Source organism: Hetaerina americana, unplaced genomic scaffold (genome assembly GCF_022747635.1).
Source record: "Hetaerina americana unplaced genomic scaffold, ioHetAmer1.1.p SCAF_4, whole genome shotgun sequence".
NCBI classification, from domain to species: Eukaryota; Metazoa; Arthropoda; class Insecta; order Odonata; family Calopterygidae; genus Hetaerina; species Hetaerina americana.
This window is the reverse complement of record NW_027286985.1, coordinates 246,238-270,166: the sequence shown is the minus strand read 5'-3', so window position 1 is coordinate 270,166 and position 23,929 is coordinate 246,238. Positions and strand designations below refer to the sequence as shown.

The following is a 23,929-nucleotide window of genomic DNA, read 5'->3' as shown; positions in this document are numbered from 1 at the left end:
GAAAAAAACTCGTTACGCGTTGGGAGGGATGTGTTTGCCTTAACAACGGTGACTATGTTGAAAATTAAATACGTGATTTTGAAACTTAAGAATTGTACTTTCATGTACTTATTGCCCGATCTTGCTTGAGTTGTTGTCGTTTGTGGTGTACAAGCATGTGTGCGTCACTTTTCAGCCTACCTTCGTAGATGCGGCAACCAAAAGGGAAGCGCGTCGGGCACAAAGAAAAACAATTCGATTCTTTGATCTCCACGCGAGAAATGATTAACCAGACTGCATTCATTGCGCCGTTAGGAATGACGTATAATTAGAGATGCGCGGGATAAGACGAAGGATGCCACGCCAAGGAGTCAACGCCAGCGGGTGCGTCCGATTGCGAAGACTCGGCTTTAATCAGGGCGATACGCATGGAAAATAACTGACTAATGAAGTCAGCAGTGATCGGGGGGACGGAAGGCTTCACGGTGACGCATTAAGAAGTTATCCCCGCGCATAAGAGGAGGGGAGGTGCGCTGATCAGGCGAACGTGCGGCGGCCGTTGTGGGGGACCGCTGAGTGCGGCGTCAATCCACGCTGACGACTGCGCTAGACGGCGTGAGACGTAGGATGACACGGCACGGCTTATCTGTCCTCTGTGCGAATATGTCCTCTTCCTATGTGCGAATTGCGTGTCGGGTGATTGGATTAAGCGGGGCCAAGGGGGGGGTTGAGGGCCGAGCGATGGGCTCTCCCTTCCGCGAAATAATCAACGCATGAGGCACGAGGCGTGGCGTGATATCTCTGTTGAGAAGCGGCCCCGGGGGATGTGGTCTCCGCTGTCGCAGGAAGAGCGAGTTGGCTGCGCATGCGCGTGCCGGCGTGGACGATGCCGAGAGTGAGTGGAGCGAAAGCTTGGCCCAAATTGAGGTGGCATGAGCGCATGAAATCGCCCGTTTGCGTCGTTTGAAGTCACTCCCGCGTAGTTTGCTCTGACGTGCAACGAGGACAACATTTAAAAAAAAAAACCGCCAGAATTTTCAATTAATTCAGAATCTCATAAAAAATGTGCTAGGGCAATTCGAGCCACAGAACGATGACTGGGATTAAAATTTATTAATTAAAAATAGCAATTTTCCACAAAAATAAAATTTAATGCGACCGGTTTCAATGTTACTACATCATCATCAGGTCTGATGATGATGTAGTAACATTGAAACCGGTCGCATTAAATTTTATTTTTGTGGAAAATTGCTATTTTTAATTAATCATGATATTCCACCATATCACGCCTGAAACGTCTCTTTTTATGGGATTAAAATATCGCGCGGGATGCGTGCCTGATATTATGCGAACGCCGTTTGCAGGCACTGCTAAGGAGAAGCTCTCTATTTTGCGTTCGTTTTTGAAAAAGATAATACGAAGCCTGTCCAATTAACACGCGAACCGAGGCCATAAAAATTTTATTTTGCAAAATTTAGTCTTCATCTATTTTGTCCCCTTCAAAGTACCCTCCATTCGTAGGCTATGTACTTATTACATCTTCTTCTATTCCACTGTTTAAAGCACCCTTGGAAATTCTCGGCAATTAGGCTTTTTAGTTTTCTCGTCGTTTCTTGCTTTATTGTGTCTTCCCCATCTTCACACCAGTGATGTCCCCTCATCACATTTTTGCATTTTGGGGGAATAGGAAAAAGCCGAAGGGGGGGCGAGGTCTAGCGAATAATGGGGATGAATCATCAAGGGCGGTGATTGAATATCTAGCCAGAAACTGGCGAACAATCGGTGCTAAATGGGCAAGTGCATTGTCATGGTGAAGGGGTCCATCCATCGCCTTGGGTCAAATTTGGTCGCACGCGATCTCTCAAACTGTAAGGTAGAACCAAGCATTCACTGCTTGTCCTTCAGGAAGAAATCCATGATGAACGACAACTTCGACTTCAAAGAAAACCTCTTGATTTTGGATCGGCTTTTTCTTGATTTTTTGGATAGATTTAATCCACTTGCAAACGGATGTTTTCTTCAGAGCATCATCACCTTAAACAGGTGTCAACATTTCAGTAAATTCTTGATAATTCTTGATAACTTTTACCGCAATTCACCAAAAAACTGGATGCTGATTCGTTGCTCCGTGATTTATTCAATTTCCATTTTCTTCAAACAGTAAAAACAAGGACAATAATAAATAACATAACTGGCACCATGCGCACAGCTCGATGATCCGCCAAGCACAGACGGCTCATTGGGTCTCAGGCAACTAGCGCCTCTAGTGGACTGGGCTATAGTCCGCGTCATGGCCGTCAGATAGCACCAGTTCGCGTACGTATTGGTCGTATTTTCCCACCCAACATGAATTCTAAATTTTTAGTGCGGAGATGTAATAAAATGTAATAAAAGTATAAATACCAGAAGTAACTCAAAAAGAAAGAAAACATTTTTCAATCAAAAGGGTTCGTCATGATATTTGGGATCACCAGCGTTGTATCATACGAACTATCACTAGGAAATGCGACAAAATGTTTAAAAGGCGGGTAATTTGAAGTTATGAAGTGTTTAATTGTCATATAGACCATGCCTTGTCCCAGTCCGAGAATGGAAGGCATTTGTCCAGGCAAAACAATAGTTTAAACCGAAAGAGTAGGTGCGGGGACATCCGAAATAGCGTTTCACTTTCCTTCCGTTGCAAACGGATCTCCAAGCACATGGAAGTCTAAGCGTTCGAGAGAGTCTGCGTGGAAAATTTTGGCCGACCGCGAGCTAAAAAATTAAAATAAAATAAAAAGAAGAATTGTCACCAAATGACGCGAAACCCTCAGGCCAGGTCACCGTTGCGGTGACGTAATCATAATTTCAGGATGACAGTATAAATTTGAGGTAAAAATATTAGATTAAGGTTAGCCTAATTCAGTGATTTTTCACATTTGTCGACGTTTTCCGTTCATAAGGCATGCGTTACATATCAAAAAAGATTTTTTAAACAGCATAATGGTAGAACAGGAAAGAGAAAAAGGCGGGCGGGGGGGAGGTGAGATAGACTCCGCCGTTCTACCTTAATAAATGGTCGGCATTTTGGATACATTTTTTATGCGGAGCCACCTAGTAAGATTTGAGATTGGCCACATTAAATGTAGAATGGGCGCTGGAAGGTCGCGGAGGATTTAAAAATTGAATGCGGGCCCGGAATGATGTGCCGTAACCTCCCCCCGTCGAATGCCCGGCTTGAAATCTCGACAGAGTCGGAATATTCTGAGATGTTACCTTAAATTAGACGCTGAGAACGCTGTCGGATAGAAATTCTATAAATGCATTGAACCAGCCGAGAAAATTCTGAAACTCGCTGATTCCGCGCTAGATCTATTGAGCTAATAAAGCGACGGACTGAACGATCCAAAATTTTCCACGAATCACGCTTTTAAATGATAATGTTTGCAAATTCTTAATAATAATTATTGACAACTCTGTACTGACTCTCTTGTCAAAATCAAGCAAGAAAAAGAGCCAAGACTAAAATAAACTGTTTGCTCAATTTATTACTGTTTTATAGAACATTATAACACGTTTCCGCAATATTTTCGTAGATAATTCGTCAGTTAAGTTCCTCCACTTATAACGTTCCAAACAGATGCATCCAGACTCGTGCATTTTCCTGCACGTAAACACAAAAGCACATTATGAGGCAATATGCAGCCAATATGACACGCAGGCTATGCTATTGTTGCCTGTATGATATTCTAATGCAACATGCAGACAAAAGCATAAGCTTACGTTTGGATCAACGCTTTGGTGACGATGTCAAAATACATATTTTTGACATTACATTTTCTGCATTCTTCACACATCGTCACTTTATCTTGGTACTTCACGCTTTTTACGCCTAATTATCGTGTCCTGCACGTTAATGGGTGAGGTATTCGAGAGTTACATTAACGCGATTGATCCACGACAAAGGCGAACAAGTCAGAGCATAGAACGATGATTAGTCGCTAATGTTTCCTTTATTGAGCAACACATTATTGCAGTAGCTCCTTGAACTTTGTTCGTGTATATTTCCTTAAGAAATTGAATTTGAACAATGTGGCTTCCGTGGCGGGTTTTACGAAGCCATTGAGGCAGAAAGTAGACAAACATTCTTAAAACAATATCGATCGCTGTATGCAAACCAGTCTCGGTTGGTTAAACAATAATGCGTTACGTTAAAAAGTTAATTTTTAAAATAGGTTCAAACCCATTATTTTTTCCTTCGTTAACCTTTCAGTTTAACGCGTATATTTTACTCTGAATAATGCAACATTCCCCTTGAAACTTTGAAATTTAATTTGTCACACTAAAAGGAATCAGAATAAGTGCATGTCTGCAACACTAGGAGGCAGAAGGAGGGGGCGCACGAAAAGACTTTGACTCTTACTAGATTCTTCTACCAGCTTTAAGGAAAGCTAACCATTCCTCGGCCTCTGAAATTATGTATTTTCTTCTTTGAGAAATAGACAGATTGTTTTCGCTGGAGTAAAAATATCTCGGTTAAAATCATGATTAGGATTAATTGAAAATGTTTAATGATTCAATTGAAACAAAATCAATTTCAACGCGCGTTAAATTTTAAATTACCTCGGTTGAAAAGATATTACACTTCATCAAACCGAAATGACTTGAAAATTACACTTCCCAGAGCGTGATGCGGACTAAATATTTCAGGATGTTAGGGCTGCGGATGCAATCATTGAGCCGATTGCTCAGAAAGTTGGAGAGGACATTTGGAGCGAACAGATACAAGCGATTATCCACTTACTGGACAGGGAAGGGGGCCTGCGAAGATCCACGCCGAGAGGCGCGGGGAATGAGGGGGAAGGTGGGCGGGGAATGCGATCGGGGTGAGATGGGGGCGGGGAAGGCGGGGTCGCTTCTTCACGCCTGTCGGATCCCTCGGCTTGGGTTTGTCCGGCACGGTAGGAGAGATCATGTCAATAACTGACGTCGATTATTAATTAAAATTTTCCCTTGATATTAAATGCTTAAAACGCCATAACCGCAGTTGGAATTCCTTACGAAGTGATTGGAATATCCAAAATGTTTGTGTTCATTTTCTAATAGAATTATTTAGGTAGGACCTGAAGGTTTTGCGAGTGAGTGCTTATAGAATTAAGATTAGATTTAAACTGTAGATGCGACGGCTTCGAAGAGTCTTTAATCCCGCAACCTTTAAGGAGTATTTATTTCGAAGCCATTACAATTTCTTCAATTTCTTCGTCTGTGGCAACTAGTCTTTTCTAGCCATTGTTTTACGGAACTATAATTGCAACAATAACAACCAATGGCAGCAGCGGGACTCACAGGCACAGAGAAGTAACTGAAACTTATATATTGCGGAGCACGTAACGAGGTTTATAAGACATACGTTTCCAAATTTTAAAATATTTTCCTTCTCAGTCACCACCTAAACATTTTAGTACAAATCGGAATAGTTCACGCCTGCATGGCGGGGAATGACCCCTTGCCTCAAACCCTCAAGCAGGGGCTTTCAGGGTACTACACATGTCGATGCAAATGTGTAAATCGGTGTCGGAAGATTTGCTATTTCTTCACGCAAGACAACTTCAGAGATTCACCTATACGTGCGAGTATATCCAAGGAAGGCTGAAGACGTGCTGAAGAAAAACTGTAAAAGCAGAAATTGATTTCATTGAAATTGATGGAATTTGTTTAGAGCGTGTGGGTATTTAGTGTCAATCAGAAAACCGCTTAAACCTGATAAAATATTGATAATAAATGAATATAATTAACAGTAGCTAAACTAATGCGGACTAGTTAAATCAATCGATTCCATCGGTGAGCATAATTTTATCTTTAGATTGTCTGGACAAACAACGTTACTGGCTAAACATTGCAAATTGCCGACGTGACTGACTGTGAGATGCGACCAGAGCCATTGGCGAAGAAAAATTAGGACTGTGCAAATAAAATTTTCGGAAGAGGAAAGTTTATTCCCGAGCCTAGCATCTGGATGGACTGTTTCGCCACAGTGTCGTCACCGAATGTACATTTCGTCGTGTCGTCCAATGCAAACCTCAATTGAGAATTATAAAAGATTTCTCCCTGAAAACCTGCACGAGAGAAAAAAATGAACAGATCCAAATCATTTAAACAATAAAATAAACGCTTAGCGTGGAATTGCATTTCATACGAAAAAGGAACACTATAAATAGGCGCCGTTTTTCCAGCGCCTATTTATATATAAGTTATTTATTTTTACCACTGTCACCTGGTTTAAATTACGCGCAGCAGTGCTCTTTTGTTATCTCATCTAACTCGATTTCCGGGCAGATCTCTGGGCACCCACAGCTCCACCCAAGCTGAAGTGATTTTTCGGGTACCAGGTCTTCCTGGGAAACTATAACCGGCACAGGGAAAGGAACTGGCCCCCCTACCCAGATGTGTGATTTTTCACACGCCGTGTAAGGCTTAGTACTGGGTGATCTCTACCATCACCTACTAAACCGACCTTCGGGTTGATTACTGTGTTTATATATATATATATATATATATATATATATATATATATATATATATATATATATATATGTGTGTGTGTGTGTGTGTATATATATATATAGATATATTTATATACATATATATATATATATATATATATATATATTATATATGATTTCGTAGACGTAACACGGAAGTGCCGAATAGTGCATAACACAGTGATAAAAAATATAGAAACACAAAAAAAGATATCACTCACACATTATTTCTTGATAATTTCGACGGAATTCCACTCCGTCTTCATCGGAAGATAGAGAAGTAATGAAGAAGTAATGATTGCTGGAATAGTAGAGGTGAGGGGTGCGAGAGAAAGGGAAGGGGGCCAGGGGAGGGGGGAAAAGGGAGGCGGAGGAGGGATGAGAGGAATGGTTGCGGAGAGGAAAGGGAGAGGAGAGGCTAGAGGGGAGCGGAGATAGGCAAGGAGGGAGAGGGAGGAGGTGGAATTGACACAAAATCGGCCCCCTTTAACGTTGAACGCTTGGATTTCCAAAGACATTAGTTCGCGGTGGGCTTTACTCTCAGCCACGAAAATCAAAATAGACCACACGTGTTGATTACTTCCATCAAGATGTGAGCCCTATTTTCTGGCATAGTCTTTCCATGCGATGTGCAAATCGTGCCGAGGTCAAGGGCCTCGCTCAGACGCTGAGCCTTGCGAAGAAATTTCGGCGCAGGGCGATTGTGTAAAGGAAACTTCCAGGAGAGGAGTCGGGAAGAATAAGGGAAAGGGAGTAAGGGAAAGGAAAGAGGAGTGCGCTGATTGGCTACTTTCGCAGCGATCGTCGCGAAGACGAGGAAATCGAGCGAAGGAGTGAAGGGAGAGGGAAAGGGGTGGACCTAAGGGGAGGAGAGGTGGAATTTCCCACCCCAGGTTTATTATTATACTCCCGAGGAGTGACCCTTTTTATTAGCTGTCCATCTACGATGAGGGGAAAATTAAGTTTAACGCTCCTGAAGCTAAAACCGGAGCTAGAAGGCTAGAGTCAACCAAAAATAAGGATGTGAGTTGGGTGTCTTGGATGTGATATCGAGGAGGAATGTCAAGGATTTTCTCTCTCCCTCCCCCTCTCTATGCATACATACATACAATCATATATATATATATGTATTTATTTATATAACGATTGTACGGAAAAACTCACACGAGCAGTACAATACAGGCAAATATTCTATTTGCTATTTTCAGCTTTTTGCTATTTTTTTTCAGGCTATTCTATTTGCCTGTAGAAGGCAAATAGAATAGCAACATCTAAAAGGACACTCACACGGTAAATTGTTCGAGCTTACGGCCCTCTCAGAGGCCTTCTTCAGTTGAAGAAGGCCTCTGGGGGGGCCGAAGGCTTGAACAATTTACCGTGTGAGTGTTCTTTTAGATGTTGCTATTCTATTTGTGTTATATTGTGACGTCCCATTATTGTATATATATATATATATATTTCTTTATATAGTAATTGCACAGACGAAAATAATAAAGAAAGTGTGGCAATATTCCACGAGAAATATTGATAACCGATCTGGATCTGTTTCGACGCATTCTCGCTATTTGTTTCCGACATTTGGAACAGAGTGTTTGATGAAAACCCATCTCCAATTCTAGGATTAATGTCCAATAGTAACAACTAATGAGGGCAACCTTTATGTTGTATTATTGTAGATTAGGAAAAAATAACGAAATCAGTTGGCCTTGGCCAGGACCGAACCCGGATCCCTCGAAGTCAATGGTAAAACAACATAAGTGTTTAAAAGTTGGCTTTGACCTCGTGGACTGTGGCACATCGCGCGCGACTACGAAGTAGTAGTATTTAAGGGAGGCGACCGACTGATGAGGTCATTTGTGCCATAAGGGATGGACAGGAAAGGATGAAGGGTGGAGAGAAACCCGGCGTCGGCATTAGCCTACTCTTGTCGAAAGGCGCCAAGGGGTTCGGATGCCTGTGGCATTGCATGTACGGTATTTCGTCACAACATCTTGTTCCTTTAAGAGCTCCAAAACCTCCGAGTTTAAGAGAACGCCTCGGTAGCTTAACTGGCTAAAGCACTTGGCCAGATATAGACGGATCCAGGATAGAATCCCGGTCAAGGTGAATAATTTTTACACTGAAATTGTTGCATTGTAATGCCTATTAACGGATTACTCCGTTGAAAGTTACTGCTGCGACATCTCCCGCTGTTTCTTGGAATGTTCTACCGAGGAGTTCACGCAAAAAGGACAATTCTCAACTTTTACTACATGAAAGAAAAACTGCCTTCAAAGAAAATTTTTCTTCGCGGGCTTGTTTTTGTTGGGAATATAATCAAGTGAGTTTCACATACGATATGCGGGGTGTAGTTTATTCAAGCATGAAACTCTGACCATTTTAGACATTTTCATGGGGTGAACTGTGTATTTTTTTGTTTAACGAGTAAGGAATTGTTTACTTCCTCAAACTATTGAGAGAAAATTTTCAAGGGGGATCGAGAGGGATGCTGCGGTGGCTATCGTACTGGCTTCCCACTCAGAGGGCCCGGGTTCAAATCCTGGCAGATATTCTTCAGTGTTATCCCGATCCTTGCCTGAGGTGCTTTGTGGAGGGCACTTTGATTGAGTACGCCGTCCGTCGGATGGGACGTTAAGCTGCGGACCCTTTGGCGCCTTCCCTTAAGAGTAGGCTAATGGCGACGCCGGGTTTCTCTCCACCTTTCATCCTTTCCTGTCCATCCCGTATGGCGCAAATGACCTCAGCAGTCGGTCGCCTCCCCTAAATACCACCACCACGAAAATTTTCAAATGGTAAAACCAAAGGTCAGATGTCCATTTCAGAAATGGAGTGAGATTTCATCATCAGGCGTTAATGCGCACATTATTTTCTTTTGTTCCACTCTCTCTCCTCCCGTCTCTCGCCCAAATTTTCTACTTTCATGGCGTCGCTGTTTCCCCGAGGATCCCGGAATTTACATGCCTCCACGGAAGAGCAAATTAATAAAACATTTGAGTAAATTATGCTCTCTACTGGCACACGTTCAACTGGTCCCGAAACGCATGCCTGCCGTGTTAAGGTGGTATGAGTATGCCCTTCACCGTGGTTGCACGAAAAAATGTTCAATTCTTGATAATTTTACAGTCAGATAATGACATACTTGAGCTAAAGAGCACATCATCCTTTTCTGATTTAGTGTTCGATTTATCATTCGCGGATTCACGAGTGCGAGATAGCGCCAGATAATTTCTCTCAAGCCTCTTGATATTTACTTGGGTGTAGACAAAAATGGATGGCAATAAGATATTGTGCACAGAGGAAGTTTTACATGTGGAGGGGAAAGAGAATGACTTTTTATGAGAAGTTAGATAAAGGCGATGCAATATAGAATAAAAGAGGCATTGGGAAGTGGGGCAATGCTGAAAGCCGTGACAGACGGGCGAAAGCTTAAAAAGCGGGGAAGGGGAAGGAAGGGTTTTTTGAGCCACATGAAGGGTTGAGGACGCTATGAGTCAAAGGAAAAGAGAAAACACAACATGCTGAAAAGATGAGCAGATCCCCGAATAGAGTGCTTAGTAGTATCCGCTATTTGAATAGTTACCAGGGGCATTCAAAATCCTACCCCTAATCAACAAAATACCTTAGATAATCAGAATTCAACAATGTCAAAGCATAAAACTTATTGACCTGGGAGCCATGACCAAGGAGAATTTTTGTTGAATTTAATGCTATTTAGCGCATGACTCCGATAAAACGATCACTGAAGACACATTCATGAAAGTTGCGGAATAGCAAATTAAAAAGTTATGTTTCATGTAAAGGATACTTGGAGATTGCAATGAAAGGGTCGTGCAGCATTGTAATTCCACGTTAGTTAGGCCCCGACTTGAGTACGCTACGGGTCCTCATGAAGTAGGTTTAATTTTGGAACTAGATCAAGTGCAACGAAGAGCAGCTTGGGTAGTGAAAAGCTGTTCTGAAGAAGGTATCGGTGTCGCGATACTATTAGAAGAATAAGGATGGGAGCCACTAGTTGACTACAATAGGCTTAACTGCAGGTTGAATTTACTGCTTGGATTTGAGGCAGGTTACTTATCTAAGGACGTTAAGGACATATTACAGACCCCAACTTACTATGGTAGATAAGATCATGTACGTAAAATCAGGGAGATAGATTGTGGAACGTATAGATTTAAAATTTATTTCATCACTCGTGCCATTGGAGATCAATATAGATATGGCAGCAATCATGTAGGAGACAATTACGATTGGTGGTTTAGATGTTTTGTCGATATCAGGCATGTTTTTTAAATGGACCCGTATTTTTAACATTCCTCCCTCATGATTTAAATGCACGTATGAATAATATTCTTTCAGCTAGTGCATGATCAAACTGATATTTGCGTAGTGGTGTCATGATTGGCTATTATTCCCTGCCAATCTCTCAATTCACTTTTGTCTACTTGCGCCGACGTTTCCCACCCCCCCGCTCCCCGTAGTTTATCCCTCTGCTCCTGCTCCCCCCCCCCCCTCTCATAATTACTGCTCAATTAATTCTGGTCTTCATTAAGCTATCGTGCTTCAGCATGGGCCCGATTAACTTCCGTCTTCTTTTTCCAAGTGTCCCCTATAGACTTCTTTCTTCCAAAACTGAAAAAAGTACTTCTTCATCATTTACTCGACATATCCATTTTTTAATTTCCTTTTATATCCATAGCATCACATTTTCATCGCCTTCAATCATCTTTCCTCTTCTTATCCACGTCTCACATCCGAGGCAAGTCTACTGCATGCATACGTTTTAATGGACCACTTCGCCTATGCTAGTCCTATTTGTTGTTATCGGTAGTTTCTTCTTAGAGGGAGTCTTCTTCGCCATTCCTATCCTGCTTCGAGGGATTCGGGTTCGAATTCCGGTGATGATTTTTGCGCTCGAAAATTGTTGCACTGTAATGCACATTTAGCGGACGACTCCGTTAAAAGTTACCGTCGCGGCATCTCCCGCAGTTTCTTGGAATTTATTTGTTTTCACTTGGGATTTATACAAGTATCCCTTTCGTTTCGTGTTTCAGATTCATTCAAGCACCAGGAGCTCCTTATAATGCCACGACACATTCTGTCTGTCTTTCAAAAACTTCCTCACACCTCCTTAGAATAGAAATATTTAGATCTGCCGAGGAAATGTCGTTTTGATCCATCCACACCCACGAGTGTTAGTCCTCGTCGACACGGGGCACGCAGCTGTTTGGCGATAGCTTACTATAGCAGCCTCGCCGTCCGTGTAAAAATACACCATCGGTTTGTTCTCGTATATCAGCCGGCCACATGAGGCTTTCTCTATCTCCTATTTCTTTTTCCTTATTTGATTTTGAGTCCAATTTTCCTCGAAATCACAGCCTCTAAACGAAGTAACTTCACTCTTCAGCAGAGCGAAGTACAGCGCCTGTGAATGAAAACAAGGAGGGTGTTTTCCTACGCCAGGAAAAGACACATCTAATCTTGAATGAGGGAATATCAAAATATGTCAGCTCGCAGAAAAACAAAGCGCGACTCTACAAAAAATCATCAAAAAATATTTGAAATTTTTTCCCGGGAGAAAAAATCCTATCCCCTCCTCCCGAAAGAAACCTCTCGCCCTTAAGTGGTTCGCTCTCGCGGGAATTCCGAGGGGAAGCGACATCCAAGATGCTGCGCGCGCTGAAACCAGAATCTCTCTCCGAAGCTGAACCTGTATTTCCCGGAAGATCACTTGCGTCATCAAATCTCCTCCGAGATGACGACTCTCACGCAATGCGTTTTTGCGTTGATCAGGATGGGAAAGGGGGGAGGAATCAAAATGCGGGGGTCGAGATGGGGGAAATTAGGTGATTTTCGAAGGAGGACGGAAAAAAGAGCGATCGAATGAACGAGGAAGAAACGTGGAAAAAGAGAAAGATGCTGTGGACATTTTCACGATCTTTCGGGTCCGGCGGTGGCGATTCATCGCAATAGCAGGGGATCTTATGGGAGAGGACCGACTGCTGAGGTCATTTTCGCCAAAGGGATAGGTGGGTACTTCGGTGGGGGTAGAAATGACAGGAAACGGGGAAAGAAGGTTGAAGAGGGAAACCCAGCGTCGGCATTAGCCTACTCTTAACGAATGATGCCAAGGGATCACCAAATTTCAAGGTCCATCAAACATTTTTGTTGCGGACGGTCCATCACTCGAGGTGCTCTCTCCAAATGACACCGGAAGTAGTGACCCGGATACACCTTGGCAATTCTGGTAACGTCGGGATTCGAACCGGGGCCCTCGGAATGGGAAACATGTAAACAATCCGCCGCACCAAACCCCAAGTGCAAATAAATGACAAATTCATTTGATTTCAGCCAAATCTTGCAATTAGCAAAGATCACCAGCACAATTAAATACTCATAATTCATTGCAGTTATGTTTTTGGCCAAATATTCACGCAAAGCAGTGAGCAGTGATTATTAAGTGTATTACCGTGGTGGTGCAAAAGCCACCAACTGTTTCGCCACAAATACGGGCGTTTTCTCGTACTGTTTCACGCAAATGGCATTGAACTTGTAAGTAGTAATCTCTTTATTGATCGTTTGACCATGTAGCAAGTACTCATTGCGCTCTGTGCACAACACGAAATTACACAATGCCCTTTATTCCCGTATATGATCAAAATGTTACGTTTGATCAAATTTTCTTGGGCTCAAATGTTTTGGGAAGTCCCTCTTCGATTCTGTCCCCAAATTATCGATGGAGGATGGTCACAACCTTGAAGCAGGTGTTCATGGATCAAAATTTTGAACAGCAATTTTGGTAAAACCGATTTGTCTAGCACAACAATTTGAAATTGTAACCGATTCATTTTTTTTCAAAATATTTAAATGTATTACATGTATTTCAAAATATAATATTTGCGATCATTATACAACTGAATGTAGTAAAAGGATTAGAAAAACCTAATGTTTTATTTAGGGGGAGTCACCCAGAAGTAAAATTCATTATAAATTCCCGAGCAGTTTTTAAAAAAATTCTGACATCATTTTGATTTTCTAATTGCATCTGTTGGGCGTCCGCCAGGACAGCTCTAGGGGTCATCGAAACGCACGAGCCCTTCCGCCACGCCAGGGTTGTGGTCCATGAGATGAATGAATGAATAAGTGGAGAGCAGCAAACTACTCTCAGGACCAAAATAGTGATGGAGATACATTTATAGTATGTCTTGCAGAGCCTTAACAGTTAAGTTGGGAAATGCACATATACACACGCATAAATGTTGAATATTAAAAAATATTTTTAATAAACATTATTTTTTTAAATATTCTTCGAGTAGTTTGGCCGTGAGAGAAGGGCAACACGAAGGAATGTTCGGGGTGGGAGAGTGGAGGGGAGAAGTCGGCTCGCTTTCGGATTACTTCCTCCTCAATTCTTCGCGAGGCCCTCACGCTGAGGCCTCCCTCCCTCCCAACTTCGCTCTCCGTTTCCTCGTCACGTCCCGCGCCGTTCTCGCGACCCCGCCGCGCCGTCAGAAGGGAAGGCGAGGCGACCGGCAGCTCTCTTCAAATTAACGAACAAGGCCGGGACGGATAACCACGCTTCCTCACTACGACGGGACACACCCAAGCCCTCGGGAAGCAATCGAAACGGACCATGGAAACCGGTCGATAAGTCCCAGCAACTAAACCCTACGCAACAATTTCAAACAACGGAATTCCAATATGCCGCAAAGGGAAAAAATGTACGAGAGGCGCATGGGAACGGCTGAATGACCCATTGGGAGTTAGGCCGACTCAATTTTCCTTATCTAATGGAAAATAATAATGTAAGCAAGGGGATGGGCAGAAAACAGCGGTAAGAGATGAACAGTCATGGCATTCGCTTTAATAGGAACCGAAGTGGCAAATAATCAATGTTAAATAATCCAATCCCAGATTGGATTATTTAAAATTGAAGGATATCGCCAAACAAGTTTAAATGGCTTATCATTTCTGAATACCTAACTATTAATATCACTTTTAAGTAACACATTTTAGTGGTGCTGTATTGGATTCTATTAAAAATATTTCGCCCTCTCGATGCATGAACAAGCAGAATAAAATTTGGCAGGCGTCGGATACGGAGGTGTAGAAACATCTTCATTTGGTGAAAGTCCGACTTGGCATTCGAACTTCTCTTGATGCGGTATGGCGACTCTTAAGAACGGACGCACTCGAGTGACCTTCGGACGACTTTTTTATCACTATCGAGAAAGTACTGCTTCATCGATGATCCTTGGAAAGATTTGAGATGACGAGAACGTGGTTTGAAACTGGATAGATTAGTCTTCTGCAGTTTTGGCCAAGCCAATCAAAACTCACTTCATTTGCCAAAAATTTTGATTCTACGGAAGAATGGTCACCAGATTTATTGGCCAGGTGAACTGTCCGATTCACGCACGTGCTTCCCAGCGTGACAATTGCAATTCTGAGCACCACCCTGGGCACGGGTGCATTGAGACCTTCAGTTGTTTCCTAAAGTTAAGAGCCAAAGAAGAAAAGGGTTTAGGATATCTGATGACCCGATCTGAAACATAGGCTTATGGTTGTCAATCGGATCTCACAGGTCCAACAGGTCACCCGTAGTGCCTGGCAGGAAAAATAAATCCACTAAGCAAAATTCATGTTTTATGAAGACTATCTGAGCAAAAAATTCAGACATAAAAGAGCGGCTGGGATTAAAAAAAACAGAATTTTGTTATATTTCGGCTAATTTTCCAATTTCTACATACAACTGCAAAAGTTGAAACATTCCATTTCTTACGAAAAGTGAAAAGTCAGGCGTGATGTTGTGGAATCGAGACATAATAAAAACTCCGTTCCAATTTTCCACAGTTAAAACTTTATTTCCGACCATTGTTTCGATGCACTGTATCATCATCAGGTCATCAACCTCCGACCATGGTTTCGATACACTGTATCATCATCAGGTCATCAACCTGATGATGATACAGTGTATCGAAACCATGGTCGGAAATAAAGTTTTAACTGTGGAAAATTGCAACGGAGTTTTTATTATTATTCCATTTCTTAACAAAACTGCAGACTATTATCGTGGCCATGGAAAAAATTAGTGATTTTATATGTGAGGAGAAAAAAAGTATCGTACTAATGGGACAACAAATAAAAATGGTCCGTCGCTAGATATTACATAAAATATTATACTTCGATTATTTGTTCCAAGAAGATCCCAACAATGAATTATTCAAGAAATCAGAGGACATATGTTTCACGGCGTTTGGAATTAAAAGAATAAAGGTTTTTTTTCTATAAAAAAATATAAATCAGAAAAATGAGAAATGGGCCGAATTGTGGACAGGGGTGGCGGGGAGGAGGGAAAGTAAATAAATATAATAAATATAATAAATATAATAAATATAATAAATATAATAGATATAATAGATATAATAAATATAATAAATATAATAAATATAATAAATATAATAGATATAATAGATATAATAGATATAATAAATATAATAAATATAATAAATATAATAAATATAATAAATATAATAAATATAATAAATATAATAAATATAATAAATATAATAAATAAAATAAACGCAGTAATCTTGGGAATTTCCGGATGGATATTGGCATCTATTATGATTTATATTCGTCATCACAATCCTTTCACCGTATTATTTTCGATCACCGCTTCATGAGGAAGCTTGAAAAACTCTTCAGATACGGAGTTAATGTCAGTCCCTTTCCCCAATATGCCCACAATGCTGTTTCCGCGCCTACCTACAGTCACGTTATTCACGGGTTTCTTTGTATATCATCAATCTAAACTTTGCAATTTTTACAAAAATATTTCTGAAGAGACTCGATGCCGAAGATACCCAAGCGATATCACTGGGATAGATCGTGATGACTGCTAACGATTCTCGGAAATTCCTTTCCCAAATCGCACCAAGAGTCGTTTTCACTGAATTCATTCAATTGCGATTGTCGGGGGGAAAATCATATTTGAATGTGATGGAAAATCCAGAATTTCATCAAGTCGCGAATGGCAAAAGTAGCGGGTGAAAAAGTGCTAGAGTAGAAATCTGGGGGCAGAACTCACCTGAATGCAAGGCATATGTCGAAGCACATTATGTTGAGCCAGAAGAACGTGGCGAGGAATGAGAACTCAATGGTGAATGCTGTAAATAAAGAAACCATAATGAAAATCAGTCACCTCGTAAATATATCTTTATGGCAAATTTTATACAATTTAGATTAACGCATAAATGTGGAAGGAAGTCAACAAATCCCGGTTTACATTGTAATGTCGAAAAGGGTGATTTAAGAAGATATTTCTGTCTTTTCTTTGCAACAATCTTTCGAATTCAAATTCGTCGTCAAAATTCTTGACAATTACAGTACATCACATTTGTCCTGCGAGACAATAAGAGCAAACCTGAAATAAAATATCCATTATTGAAATAGAAAGAAAGACTCGTACTTTTCCACAGATTTAAAATCTGTGGAAAAGTACGAGTCTTTCTTTCTATTTCAATAATGGATATCAATTACTTCCACGAAGTGAAGCCTGAAGCAATAGAATATATTACTGAAATAAAATAACTAATGCCAATCGCTTACATTGATGGCTGGTGGCCTAATACTCTCGTGACGATTTGTAATGCGACGTGCAGATGTAGAAATAGACGAAGGGCGTACGAGAGGGGATGATGGAATACCAGCATGGAAAGGAAGACGTCGGCAAAAGGATTAGGGCACAAAATGGCACGATGCCATTCCATTTGAGTACTTGTGTTGTGGTCGCTACCTTTGTGGAGGGAAGGACAAGTCCTTGAATCCGTCTCTTGGGCATTTTCTCTTATTTGGTCACCATTTGCCTTGCCCTTCTGAAGCAGTGCGAGTTTTGGACAATTTATCAATGTTCCAAGTAATATCGTGTCATCGGTTTACTTTCAAAAAGTTTAATTCAAGCAAAAATATTTCTTGAACCATTCGATAGTTTACGTTCATCATTTGATGAGTGCAATCATACATTAGGTAGCATTGAGACGCAAAGAAGACATTGAGTGGGAGATATGCAGCAAAATATTCTCACTCATCTCGCGAGAAATATTTCATTATCATTGTTCAACAAATATTATTTTACGATCTGAGTGATAAGAGTTGCGTATATATGTATATATATATATATATATATATATATATATATTATATATATATATATATATATATTATATATATATATATTATATATATATATATATATATATATATATATATATAAACACATGTAGATTTTTAGAATATAGAGACACAAAGAAAGGACACTCACAATTTGTTATTTTACGTTTCGACAGCACGGCTGTCGTCTTCAGAAGACTGAAGTGATTCTGTAATTCTGTGAAGTGATTCAGAAGACGACAGCCGTGCTGTCGAAACGTAAAATAACAAATTGTGAGTGTCCTTTCTTTGTGTCTCTATATTCTAAAAATCTACATCTGTGTTTTTATATATTTGTGTGTCGCCGAAGAGCGTTCCATTTCGAAGATATTTTATATATATATATATATATATATATTTTATATATATATATATATATTAGTCATTACTTCTATATCATTAATTCATATCAGTCATTACTTCTATATCTTCAGAGGAAGACGGATTGTTTCCGTCGAAATATCAAGAAAATACGTGTGAGTGTTCTTTTATTTTTGTGTTTCTATACTGTGTGTTACTGTGTATTGTACTATTCGGCACTTCCGTGTTACGTCTACGAAAGCAGATACATATATTTATACTGACCAAACAAACTGATTTGAAGAATGTAAAAAAACTGCCGGAAGTTTCATTTTACCATTTTCACGGAGAAACTTATGTTCGGCGTCATTAGTAGGCATTACATGTACTCGTATAACTAAAAACACCCAAGTTCATTTCTAAGAGCGCAAAAGCAGATGCTTCCAAAGGTGAATTAGTTCAATTTTCCGACTACATTGGCCTTGCCAAATAATTTAAATTGATGAATTTGATGAATTGATGAAATCTGCTAGTAAACCAAATGTATCAAGCTCGGATCATTGACGTTGCTCCTTCGTGGACGCACTTGGGTCTTGCATTTATGAAAATTCGTGCTATGCGCGAAGCTATTTCCAGAAGGTATAACTTGAAGAACAATGCGATCGGGATGGTTCGGTGACTCATGTACCGGTTTCTCACCATGAGGGCCCGGGTTCGTTTCTCGGAGTTGGCCTAATTATTCAGTTGCATCCCTACTTGAGGTGCTTTGTGGAGAGCACTTTGAGTGAGTACGCCGTCCGTCGGACGGGACGTTCAGCTGTGTTACCCCTTGGAGTCTTTCGTTGAGAGTAGTCTAGTGCCGACGCCGGGTTTCTCTCCACCCTTCTTATTTCCCTGAATCATCCCACCCCTTCCAGATTAGCCCCCCCCCCTCAATCCCTTCTGACGCAAATGACCGCTGCTGTCGGTCGACTCCCCTAATAACTACTAGTACTTGAAGATTAGCAATGGGTACAGAAGTAGAGAAACACCGGAAGACTATTGGACATTCCTTCGATCGGTTTTCAGCAATTGGCATCTCCGATTGCCCATTTCAAGGAAGATTTAAACGCCTTATTCCATCTCCCGGGATAATGTTGCATTTGCACTCAATGTACACATACGAAATTCGTGCCAAAGCATCAACGGTTATCCATCTTTTTTCAGTTAAGCATAAGGTAAAATTAATTTAAGCTTATCGTATTAAGCCCTCTGCGAGACCAAAAGTGTGGAAATTTGCATGGCAAAATCGAAAGAAAAATATATGTACTTTATATGAATAACGAAAACAATAACCATATCACGAATTCCATGGCTATTTTCAAGATTCTGAAAATGATTACAGAAATTGGAAAGTATGATTCTCATGTTCCGTAAGATATTCCCATATTTTTTATAAAAATAAAATCAAGCATTTTTGCTTCAAAGAGATTTTATTATAAATTAGGGCTTATTGCAGTTGTAAGGAATACTAAACTAAACGCTTCTTACCGAGACTGGAAATTATAAGTTAAACAGCTAAGTAATCCTCGTGAATCTCTCTTGTGAACATCGGGGTCGGTAGGGGTCATAAAATTTGATTTATGAGGCACCCAAAGGATATCTCACGGCATCGTGTGTCCGTATGTACATAGTCCAGAGAGGACCGTTGTTGTGGACGACTGGAGCCGCTGTATACCTTTGCTGTGAAAGCAAAGCAATGACGGGCACCGATTCTATATTGCCATTAAAAATCGATAATTTATGACCAAGATGTTTGAAGATGCACAATATTGATAAGAGCGAGAGCCGTGTTGTTTTAAGACGCTGGAATAGCTCGCGTCGCCCTAAGAAAAGGATTCCTGGCGCCCTCGTGCGACTTCATCGGGCGCTCATCTTCTCGTCTGCTAACACGCAAGCAATCTTCGATTTGAGTGAACGAGATTATACGATGATAGGGCAGACAATGACAACATGAATACTTTCTTATTTCTCGAAAAGAGTTTTCAAAGAAAGCGACGGCTTACTTCAACCCACACCTTCACAGTTGATTATTCAAGGTTTAATGATTTAAAGTCCTCAAAAATGCTAGGGCTTATAATACATGTCTCGCTTTTGGACTTTTGTAATTTCTTCCATAGGATGAAATATTTATAGGTATAGCATACATCGCAGTGCAGAATATAATGTTTTAATTGTCTTGATATGAGGTTATATCTCTATTACCATTTCCACAGAATACTCAAACTAACTGGAAAAATGTATGCATTCCGGTCATTGAAAAAGGTTCGAAATATTATGAGATTAAAAAGCTTTGAAGAGGTAGAGAAATTTCAAAGACGATCCGAAAGACTTAAAAGTACATCATGTTCGTTGTCATCACTTCTATTTATTTCATCTGATTTCCATCTCAGGACATTTATAAAGAGCTGGTAATCATTTCACCAAACAGTTTGGCCTTCTTCCGGGGTGAAGGAGTGAAATAAGTCTTCTTTAAGTGTTTACAATTGTGAGAAAATGATACAAAGCCTGTAAAGAAATATTTTGCGCACTGCTGCTCTTATGTTTCACCAGGCCTAAATGGCAACACACTTAAGGCAAGTCGCTGAAAGTTGTTTGAAAGGAAATTGATAACGCTCACGAAAATTCTTATCAAACTACGTACTTTGTCATTTATTTGAAAATAATATTCTTGGACGCTGATTTTAATAATAGCGAAAATATATATGAGTATCAAAATATTACATTTTACTGATCCTATTTTCTAAATAACCGGTTAGATATCACTGTTATTATTTGCGCCCCGAAAATACACTCAGAAGGCCGATTCAACAGCGGTTGACAAAGAGGGAAGTCATACTACCTTGATCAAAAATTTCCCGGAATTTATTCAGAAAATTAAAAATACAAGTTTATTCATCTAAATCTATATTGTCCCCTTCAAAGTAATCCCCACCGACTGCAACACACTTATGCCAGCGCTTGATCCAATCCTCGAAACATTTTTTATATTCGGTTTTCGGTATGTCCATCAGTGCTTCCTGCGATTTTTCCATTACTTCCTCTCGGCTGCTAAAACGCGTTCCCCGTAATGGTTTTTTAACTCGATTGAACAGAAAGAAGTCACAGGGAGCCAAATCAGGTGAATTCGGTGGCTGTTGGATGGTATTTGTTGCATTTTTCGTCAAAAAATTACGAATAATGATAGCACTGTGCGACGGTGCGTTATCATGGTGCAAAATCCACGAGTTTTCTGCCCACATTTCTGATCTCTTTCGGCGAATTGCTTCACGCAAACGTCTCATAACGCCCAAATAATACTCTTTGTTTACTGTCTGGCCTGCTGGAAAAAATTCATGATGCACTACACCGTTGTAATCCATGAAAACCGTCAGCATTGCCTTCTTTTTTGACTGAAAACGACGTGGTTTTTTTGGTCTCGGCTCATTTGGTGAACGCCATTCACTTGCCTGATGTCTGGATTGCGTGTCGTACTCATAAACCCACGTCTCGTCTCCAGTAATGATCCTTTTGATGAATGTGGGATCGGATTCAGCCTCGCAAATCATGTCTTTTGCGACGTCAACACGGTCTCTTTTTTGCATGAAATTGAGGTCTTTTGGCTGCTACACGACGGAAACCCAAATCATTAACCACAATGTCTTGGGCGGATCCATAGGCAATGTTCAAGTCCTCCGCTATTTCTCTGATGGTTAATTTGCGGTTATTGACCAACATTTCTTTTACTTTATCAATTTTTTCACCGACTTTCGATGTCGATGGTCTGCCACTGCGTTCATCATCTTCGATTGACTCACGACCACTTCTGAACCGCTCGTGCCACTGGTAAACGACCGTTTTTTTTAGAGAATCGTTGCCGAAACACTTTTCCAACATTTCCAACGTCCGTGCGCCACTAAATCCGTTTTTTACGCAAAATTTAATACAAGTTCGTTGTTGCAAATGTAAATCCATTTCTGAAATTGTAAAAAATCGCCAACACACACAGAGATAGATGTACTCTTGGCTACGTAACTTTTGCAAATGTCAAGTTATGACACTAAGATTTAAAGGGAATATCAACAACAGATGTACCAATTTAACAAAAAAAAACAGAACTCAAATCGGAACGATGGGAGCGCCACACGGTGGTTATTCCGGGAACTGTTTGATCAAGGTAGTATTTGCCGCGCCTCTTCCTTTAAATAGTGTGAATGTTATTTAGGTAATCTTAGAATAAGAAGAGAATAATTATCCAAATAAGAAATGAGATTTATTGGAAAAAGAAAGAACGTAATTGTTTTTGTTTTGGAGATGACTGCCCTTTTGCTGAGTAGACCACACTAAAAACAATCACTTCTACATCTACATTTACATAATACCCCGCAAATCGCCGCAAGGGCGTGTGGCGGAGGGTGTTAGGTCACCAACAACTCGCCCAATCCTTGCCGTTGGATTTTTTTAAAATTACCGCAATGTTTCACCCTCGCAAAACTAATATTCATCCAGGCCGGAATTCCGAATATGCCCATAAAAGTAGTATTTCTTTAAAAATTATGGGTTTTACGTAGAGCCCTTAAGTTTTCTAAAATTGCATCAATAAAGATTTTGAGGATTTAAAAAACAATGCTGCCTTTGGTCCATGCGAGGGCGGTTCAATAAGTACCCGTGTTGGACGACAAAGGGTGTTCTAGAGGGAAGTTTATGTTATCATCGTGTGCTGCCATCTCTCAAACGACGGTGAAACAAATTTCACACTGATTTAAAGGTTAGTTTGGATTTGGCAGCCATTCGAGTAAGACGTGTTTCGTGATTTTCGCTAAGACGGAAAAATAGCAGTACCGTTCGGTAATTCGCATTTTGTTTTTGGATGGGAAGAAATGCGAGGAGATAAAAGCAAAGTGGGATGCTGTTCATGGGAACACTTCGCCATCTATGACCACTGTTAGATATTGGTTCAACGAATTTAAACGTGGGCGAACATCTGTTTTTGATGAGGAGCGACCAGGACGCCCGGCAGACGTGGTTACCTAGGAAATCATTCAGAAAGGCCACGCCATGATTCTCGCTGATCGACGAAGAAAGTGCGCGAAGTAGCAGAGGCCGTGGGTGTGTCGACTGGAACGGCAATTAATATTTTACATGATAAGTTGGCGATGAAAAAATTGTCGGCCCGATGGGTGCCGGGATTGCTCACGGTGGACAACAAGCTGATCCGGCTGTCAACTGCATGAACTACGCTATGAATTGCTGCCGCACCCCGTCTATTCACCCGATCTGGTTCCCTGCGACTTTTTCTTATTCTCTAACATGAAGAAATGGCCCGCGGGAAAAAAATTTAGCTCAAACGAGGAAGTTATCGCCGAGACAGAGGCGTATTTTGCAGAGTTCGACAAATCCTATTTTTTCGAGGGGTTAAAAAAATGGCCGGAACGTTGGGAGAAGTGTATCTTTCTGAAAGGGGATTATGTTGAAATATAAAAAAACAGTTTTTGAAAAAATGGTTTCTTCATTTCTAACACGGGAACTTATTGAACCGCCCTCGTATAAGCTGACAAAATTTTTGCCAAATAAAAATTTGCCACGGGAAGTAAATTAAAGGATATCGGTTATTAGTTTTGTCGCGTCAAACATTTATAGATAAACACTCTTTCGTCACAATTAACACAATATGCCAAACTAAGTCCAGGTCAGATTGCTTTTTCAGCTGCGAAATAATTAAATCCCCAACATATTTCCATTCGAAATACATTTGCACAAAAATGCCTATTATTGAAATGATTCCTTCATTTAATGCCTCTTTATATTTTAATCATTTCTCTCCGAGATATTTCCTTTTGCAAACAGATATCTGTATGAAAATATTTGCTAAGCGACTCATTTCCTTTTTCTCCATGAAGACC

The 23,929-nt window shown here is 40.6% G+C and overlaps 1 protein-coding gene across 1 annotated transcript in view; it reads right to left on the bottom strand.

Moving 5' to 3' along the window:
* LOC139692396 (G-protein coupled receptor Mth2-like) overlaps positions 1–23,929 on the bottom strand; it is a 130,536-nt gene that overhangs the window by 42,784 nt on the left and 63,823 nt on the right. The window contains exon 2 of the mRNA XM_071590563.1: positions 16,588–16,666. Within this exon, the coding sequence (XP_071446664.1) occupies positions 16,588–16,666 (79 nt within the window). The remainder of the gene's footprint in view (positions 1–16,587; positions 16,667–23,929) is intronic.